This window comes from Strix uralensis, chromosome 29 (genome assembly GCF_047716275.1).
Source record: "Strix uralensis isolate ZFMK-TIS-50842 chromosome 29, bStrUra1, whole genome shotgun sequence".
NCBI lineage: Eukaryota > Metazoa > Chordata > Aves > Strigiformes > Strigidae > Strix > Strix uralensis.
The window spans coordinates 2,268,100-2,276,777 of NC_134000.1; the positions used below are offsets into that span (position 1 = coordinate 2,268,100).

At 47.3% G+C, this 8,678-nt stretch overlaps 1 protein-coding gene across 1 annotated transcript in view; it reads right to left on the reverse strand.

Annotated features, from left to right (window-relative positions):
* LOC141935865 (hydrocephalus-inducing protein homolog) overlaps window positions 1–1,075 on the reverse strand; it is an 86,100-nt gene extending 85,025 nt beyond the window's left edge. The window contains exons 1-2 of the mRNA XM_074852512.1: window positions 1,000–1,075; window positions 500–570 (exon numbers count right to left, since the gene is read on the reverse strand). Coding sequence (XP_074708613.1) covers window positions 500–570; window positions 1,000–1,075 — 147 coding nt within the window. The remainder of the gene's footprint in view (window positions 1–499; window positions 571–999) is intronic.
* Between the last annotated feature and the right edge of the window lie 7,603 nt (window positions 1,076–8,678).

Consider the following 8,678-nt stretch of genomic DNA (forward strand, 5'->3'; position numbering starts at 1 on the left):
CTGGCTTTCAAGCGAAGCCTTGGATGCTCTGGAGATGGGAAGCAAATTCATCAATTAGGGTGAATATGGTGTACATGTAATGTAGGGAATTTTTAGCAACTGAGTTACACCAAGTACCAATTCTGTTTCAATTTCTCAGGGAGCGGGAAATGGTTTGGTAACAGAAAGAGTCCAGCAAAAGCAAAGTGAAACTTCAGGGACTTGGCTGTGCGTTAGACACCACATCTTCAGCTGCCAACAACATACAAGCCAGCTGCTTTTCCAGTAGGAATAAGCCTCAGGACTTGTCCTCGGAGTAAAGACTTGCAACCAGAATATCAGGATGTTGCAAAAACGGCATCCCTCCAACACAGCCCCTTCTCACTGAAAGAGGGAGAGAGGTAATTACAGCAACTAAAATCCCTGGGACAAATCACCCAACAAGCTAAACGAACCGCAGCACTGCCTCTCTCTCTCTCCGTGATGGTAGAAGGTGTCTTCTATGGTCAGACATACTCACCCTGACACTCGATCCTGCACATGCTTTCACACAATTAAACTGAGTTGTTCCTTTAAGACCTGCCAGCTCAGCTAGCCAACACTTACAAAAGTTCAGAGGATTCAGGTGAGAGAGACTTAAAATGCTGTGCTTCTAAATGGCAGAGACTATCCCATGTAATAATGGGATGTAATAATACAGTGGCATATCAGATTTCTGATCCTCTGAAGTTAGGATTACCAGGGAACTCCGGCAGCTCTAAGCAGCACTACATAGCTCTAATCCTTCTTTCACTACTGCTCAGTCACATCATTTTATCCAGCTTCTCAAAGTTTCCAAGAAAACGCTGAGCAGTGAACCCCAGCTCATGGACTGCCACATCAGAAGAGGAGGAAATTAAGTTACACCCCATGAGAAGACTGAAGCGAGACACTGCACATCTTGCTTCATCCTGCTGTGCATGGGACAGTCCTCTCCCCTCTTCCACAACCCACCTTTCCCCTGCTACAGTCCCTACTCACTGCACACATGCTCCCCAGCTTCACTACCCTGGTACAGCTGACGCTCCAGAGCGGAGTGCACAGAGCACAGCAGCATCCCCCGACCAGAGCCAGAGCCCTCTCTCCCCAGAAATGCATCCTATCCTTCCCACTCCGCAAGCCAGAACATGGCTGGAGGGGGTGCTCGTTTTCACTGACAAGAAGGGAGGGATGAACCCCAGAATTAAAGCCCTTCCACTATTGCCACAGCTGAAATAGCCCTTCACCCAACGAAGGGTTAGCCCCACTGTCTCAGTGCTTTAAGAGTACGTCAGTATTTTCTCTGCAGGAAAGCAGTTTACTCCTATCGTCAGGACACAAACCTCAACGCTGCATACCAATACAAGTCAATACCTCCTATTCAAGCCACAGGCAAGCAGCAACTGAATGCAGTAGTAGCCCATGACTGGGGCACGAGGCACCCCTCTTGAGAACACTGTCCATGTGAAGACGTGCTCTTGGAAGCATTCACTCTAGCAAAGACCTGGCCAAAATGCTGGCAGTACACTCTTCTGCAAATGACGGGGCAAGTTTCAGCAGATCTACCAGAAGGACTGCAAATGCTATGCTGGAAGAAATGAGAAACCCCTGGCCATAAAGCCCACCTGAAATTTCAGACAGAGTCACAATTCAAACGGCACGCTGGTTGTGTGTCTGTTAGGCAAGTGCTATTCAAAGCCCGTAACCGGTGACAGCAAAAGCAGCTGAGGGAGCAGAGAGTATCAGCATTAACACCTGACTTGTTGCTTTCGTCACCACCTGTCCAACTAACAAGATGGCAATGATCATCCAGTCAAAATTGATGGGCATACAGTCACACTTAGGACAATGTCCTTTCCCAAGAGGCTGCCACAACTCTCTCTGCTGTGGACGTGCTTGCTCGGTCACAGGAACAAGAGCCACAACTCCTGGGCCACACTTTCAGCTATTTCACCTCTTTGCAGCGGGAGTCTGAGCAAGCAACTCCATTTGTCTGCACCTCAGTTTCTCCTTGTGCAAAAGGCGTTCACATCATCTTCTCACTTTACAAAGACTAAGAGCTTTAAACGCATGTGAAGTGTCATGAATCGGATAAAGCTTTCTGCTGCTTCCCACGCAGAGAGAGAACAAACTTCCCCCAAATAAAGATGACAGCAGAACCCAGAAGGAGGAGGACATGGGCAAAGAAAAGTTCATCGACTCATAGAATGGTTTAGGTTGGAAGGGACCTTTAAAGATCATCTAGTCCAACTCCCTTCTTAAAAGCATTGCAAGGCTGGTTCTATTTCTACGGAGAGCAGAAAGAACTGATACTTGAACTCTCAAGTCTTACTCACTGAGCATCTTAGAACAGTTGGGGTTGGAAGGGACCTTTAGAAGTCATCTAGTCCAACCCCCCCTGCAATGAGCAGGGACATCTTCAGCCAGAGGGCAACTTCTCTTGCCATGCCCTGACGCCCCTGAACTACCGTGCAGAACAAGCCTGTGCTACTCCCCACAGAGCCGCTGCCACCTCCCAGGGCACTGCGGGCAATCATCTGCTGCCAGATCACCACCACTGCACTTTGGACAAGCAGTTAGAAGGAAAAGCAGCACGGGCACAAGTGGCAATTAAATTTCTCGCAGCATGAACACATTTTTTGAGCTACGTCTAATACACGGAGCAGAGCATGCAGCAAGGTAAGCTGCAGGATGGACAAGTTGGGGTTTCAAATGGCAAAGTCTTCATCCCCATCTCAGCTGCTGGAAAGCAGCACAAATGCCACAACATTCAAGGCGTTTGCAGCAGTGTAAACCAAGTATGGGAGGATGACCAGCCACTGAAACATCAGCTTGTGCTTGGATGATTAGAACCATAATCCTCAGCAGTAAGGAGAGAGAGGAGGATAGGGGACACCCAAGTATCACTTCACATCATCCACAAATACAACGGCAAATCAATTACATTCCCACAGCCACGTGCTTGGTTCCAGGACGGAAAGAGAAATCTGCAGCAGATGAAGTTTCAGAAGGCACATTAGCGTACCAGCAAACTCACAAGTATGAGGACAGGAGATAAAGTTCTTTGCCTCAACCTCTTAAAGAAAGACTCAGTTTTATGCATCTTTCTGCTATTCCACCAGTGTATACTCACTTCAAGTTACTGGAGTCCTCCTTAGCTAAAGACTGCAATGACTTTACTTCTTTTTCTGATTTCTTTCTCTTCTGATCAAACTCCTTCTCCACTGCCCTCTAAGAAGAAGGAAAAAAAAAAAAAAAAAAGAAAAAAATGACTCAGGTTTTAAAAGTTCATGTAAAGTGCAGACCAAGTAAGCTTGATCGATTCTGGTTAAAAAAAGAAAAGACACGATATCAGAATCGACAAAGGGGGAACGCAGAGCACAGCGGATATGGATTTCAGGCTCACTGACAAGTATCCTCAAATGACATTTTATCTACTTGGGTTTAGAAAGATTAATCATTTTGTAGTGACGGGGATGCAACTGCGAAACCTCTTGTTGCTAATGCTAATCAAAATTAAGGCACTTCCAGTGCTGAAAATAAGCATTTCACCAGTTCTGGATGAACTTTCTTCTCCTCCCTCAGTCTGAATTGTACAGACAGGTATCCAGATTCCTCCTGGGAAAGTCATGAACTGCAAGCAGTTGTGTTTTGTGATACACCTTGTCAGAGGGAAGATAAAAACTGCATTCACAGGGGAGTTAGATCACTCAGCTTGCCCAGCTGTGGTCCATAGGATAGAGCCATGCACTCCCCAGTGGCCTGAGAATGTTTTGCAAGCTGGAGGAACTGTCTGAAGCCACGGGGCGTGAGCATGTCTGGAGCAGATTTTTAAAAAATGCATGGTCTCAGTTTTGAAAGTTTAAGGCACCAAGTTCTCTTTGTCTGCTTTTCCCAATAAAAGCCTCAGAAATGCCACTGCAGTGCTCTCCAAATTCAGCAGAAGCAAGTCTAAGCACATCCCAGCCCTTCCTGCAGGTCTCATCACTTCAGCTGCCATCTGGGAGAAGCTGAATCTGCCACTCACCCACAGGAGCTGCAGGGAGGCAGCGGCCTCACTTAACCTACCAGGAAACTAGTCTCACCCTGAAGCAGCCCATAGCCTCGGCACCCACAAAAGCTGCACGGGTGGAGCTGGGCCCCAAACACCCCAGACAAGCCGTGCATCTCATCCGCACCTCGCTTGTGTCCCGCCAGGGAAGGCACTAATTCCTCCAGGAGTGCTAGACAATGATGCCAAAGGAGAGGGGGCAACACTTCCAGGTTAGTCAGGTAAAACTCTATAATTATGCTGTTACTTAATTCACAAGCTCTAGAAGGACAACAAAGGGCAACCAAAGGCTGATGATGCAGCAAAGATGTCAAGGGGACCCCTGGACAGCGACGGTGTTTCCAGTCTCCTGTCCTGGTGGCATCTGGACACAGAGAGGCTGAGGCAAGAGGCTGTACTAAGCAGCCTCTGCATTTGATTTGCATTCACCTCAGGTCCTGACGCTCTCGGAGGGTCTTCTGCTTCACTGCCACTCGACGTGCTCTCTGAGTCTGAAGAGCTGTCTGAGTCACTGGTGCTCCCTGACTCCGGGCTGATGGAATGTGCTGATGCCACACTCCTGGGCTGCGACTGTGGGGCGCTCCAAGGCCACCATGAGCTAAAATTAGAAGGCAGCATGGCTGAAGGTTACTTACTCTATTGACATGGCAGGATTCAAAATTAAAGCTGACACCCTGTGTTTTGGCACTGAGAGGAGAGGGGAGAAGGCCAAAGGAATACATTGTTAGACTCAAAAGATGAAGCACTGGAGTAAAAAACCTCTGGAAATAATAAAACCTGCAACTCCAACCCAGACAAATACTGCAGCAGGACATCACTGCTGCAATGTCAAGCTGCATTTAGCCAGCCAAAGTTTAGAAAACAACTGAAACTCTCAAGCGCTTTTCTGAAAGCCCCAACCCTCAAAAGAAAAATTTCCAATCAAGGCTAACAAGACAGAAACATACATTCCAGGATGGTTTCTCCTTTTGTATTCTCCCCTTGAAGTTTTCACTCCTTCCTCTGTGTTACTCGCTCAAGGTGCTAGAACTGCTTCATTGACAGCCATGTCAAGGAGCAGCAGTTTTTCCAACACCCTCCCTGACTCAAAAGTGTTTTTCTCCAGCACTGACAATGGGAGTGAATGGAACCGAGGGAGAGCCATGACTTTTATGCACAGCTTCTTTTCATTTTGAAATGGCCTTACAAAATCAAAACGTTCATTTTTTGACTTTGAAACCTCTTTCCAACATCATACATTTGTATGATTTGGAGGCAAGCTCCTCCCTGATCCACACTGGTATCGTGAGAACGCTCTCTTTCAAGAGCTTGCAGGGATGCAGTTCATGCCAAGAACTGGCGGGCCCTTCTGCAAGCCTCATTTTATAGACCATTACCCTGTGCTTGAAGAATACAGGTATTAAGCCAAAATTGGATGTCCATGCTCTCCTATAGGAAAAATTATGGGCTTCTCCACCTTTCTTCCTCTAATGCTGGCACATGGCTGATCAGCCTACCTTGAATATTGCTTCTGGTTAGCAATCCATGGCAGGAATGGTGTACAATCACTTGCCTTATCGGGAGGAGCTGAAACAGCCTCAGGGAGTCTACCTGACCCTTCGCTGTTCTTCACCCACTTGGCTGTTTTGGGCTTCCTTCTGAACTAAAACTGGACTCACCCATCACTACTACACCTGAAAATCCCATCAGCTCCAGTGTGATCTACATACACACTCATGGACGGGAAGAGCAGAAAACAAGGGAACAGCTGGGGAAATGGAATCCTGCTTCATAGGCAAAATCCAGCATGCCTGGAGTATCCATTTCTGACTGGAGCTTTTGGTAAAACCCCACACAACTAAAGCCACTTTTCAGCAGCAGCTTCAGGCAGTTAGAAACCAAAGCCTGTATCTACAAGAGAAACCAGGAACCCTTACCCATCTATCCCCTATAGAAAAGGTAGTTTGGTATTTCCCCCCCTATTTTGGTCTAGCTAGTAGTTTGGGAACAAACCTGTATCTTGGAGGAGCAAGCGAAGAAGGTGGTGGCTTTTCAACAACCTGTTTTGTTCACAAAAACAAAGAGGAGAGGGGGAGGAAAGGTGAGCTTAAGGAACTCAGCTCCACAAGTCACGATGGGATGTCTGTGTGCCTAGTGCATAAGAACATCGAAAACTGACTTGGTCGTCACCACTCTCTTCGCTATCACTGAGCTGCAGGTCATCCTGGAGCATTCTGAAAGACAACCACAAGAGAAACATCAGCCAAGGCAGGCACGGTTTCAAGCAGCACACACTGAGAAAGACTTGGTTTGCGCCTGCCAAAGCAAACCAGCCTCCCACATCCTTTTTGAACATTCGGCATGCTCAGTCTCCTAAACCCTGTCGTTACCTAAACGAGGGATAAAAAGTTAACACACAACCTGGACATTTCGCCGGGCTTTCCAAATGGTCTCAGGACGGTTTGCAACGCAGGTCAGAATCGCTGGCTGCCAGCTACAGCCCTGTGAGGGGACTGCTCCTCAGCGCCGTTACCTAGCGCACTCACAACACAGCCAACAAAGGTTACCTAGCACACCAACACAGCCGTTACCTAGCACGCCAACACAGCGGTTACCTATCACGCCAACACAGCAGTTAACCTAGCACGCCAACACAGCGGTTACCTAGCACGCCAACACAGCCGTTACTTAGCACGCCAACACAGCGGTTGCCTAGCACGCCAACACAGCGGTTACTTAGCACGCCAACACAGCGGTTACCTAGCAGGCCAACACAGCGGTTGCCTAGCACGCCAACACAGCGGTTACCTAGCACACCAACACAGCCGTTACCTAGCACGCCAACACAGTGGTTGCCTAGCACGCCAACACAGCGGTTACTTAGCACACAAACACAGCGGTTACCTAGCACGCCAACACAGCGGTTACTTAGCACGCCAACACAGTCGTTACCTAGCACACCAACACAGCGGTTGCCTAGCACGCCAACACAGCGGTTACCTAGCACACCAACACAGCTGTTACTTAGCACACGAACACAGCGGTTACCTAGCACGCCAACACAGCGGTTGCCTAGCACGCCAACACAGCGGTTACCTAGCACACCAACACAGCCGTTACTTAGCACGCCAACACAGCGGTTACCTAGCACACCAACACAGCCGTTACCTAGCACACCAACACAGCCGTTACCTAGCACACCAACACAGCAGGGCAACTTTTTTACTTAGAGCAACTTAGAATGATTTCTGAATACTGCTTAATAATCCTGCTACTGCCACCAAAAATGTGTTGCGAGCACATTAGTGGTATGCGCAGTTTTGAAGAAGTGTTTAAAAAATTTTTATAAGAGCTGCCAAACTCTTCTGTTTATCACATCAAATATTTTTGTTGACAATAAAGATAAAATGCTGTTTGTGCTGCAAGATGTGCGATGCTTCAAATGTTTCTGAAAAGCAGCCACATTTGAAGCCCACGATTATAACAAAGATGTAAGTCACTGAAACATTACACACACACCCCGCCTCGGCTCAGACATCTTACAACTCGAAAAACACAAAGCTTGCTTAAAAAATGAGGAAAGAGGAAAGATAATTAGGCTACCAGATAACCCAAACCGTTCTATGATCCTATGCTCTTCTTCCAGCACTTTCTTCTGTAAATAGAATTTAGGAAACTCCTAATCCACATTTGTATGATACAGCCTTTATCACGGGATTTTTTGGCTGTGACTCTCTTCTGCCTGAAATGAGCAGCAGGTTTCCTGTTCACATAAATTGCTACTGAAGCAAATCACAGAGGGAGTCTTTCCAGCCTGGTTTATTTGCCTTACTCCTTATGGCTGAGATAGCACACAGCATTTTCCCAGACACTGGGAACATCTTCTTCTGAATAATAAAAAAAAAAGAAACTGGTGTAAGTTAGGGCTGAGCACTGAAGAAGGGTATCATGCAGTTTCTCATAGTGCAAAGCTCTTCCTATTAATGCAGTGCAGTGGTTTTGAAATAATTCTAACATACTCCAGCAGCTGGAGAGGGGAAGAGCACTGCGTGACCAGGTAGCTCCGTGCAGACTGTGGCCTGAGTGCCATTGCCTTACAGTGCCCATTGCAGTTTAGAGATCAGCGGATGGATACTGCGCTCCTGGAAAAAGTGAGTTCAGCTCACAACTGCTTGCCCATGAAAACAGAAGGTGTCATGTAAAGGACAGAGACGGGTGGAACAGCTCTAGTGCCTGGTACCTCGCTGTTCCATCTGCTTACTGCAGGGGGTGAAGCTGTGCAAAATGCAGAGCAGGGAAGCACACAGGGGCTAAGGGTGCAGCAGAGGTTCTCTGCAAAGCCAGCTGGAGAAGAATTTTAAATACAACCTCTGGTGTGTTTGAAACAGATTTTAAGGCCTAGTGAAAGGTGTTCAGGACGGAGCTCTCTCGTAATATTACCAAAGCAACCGGGGTGCTGCTCCACAGGCCCGAGAAGTGTCCTTAGCCCGCTTCTTGTATAGTCCCAACCCAGGGCTGGCTTAAAACCCAGTCAAGCTAATCCTAGAGAGACAGTTTTAACATAGGATGCTTAATTGTTTTGCTAGATTAAGAGAATTTAGTATACAGGATCTGCTTGCACTACCTAAGCTTTTAATACAACATCTTGAAC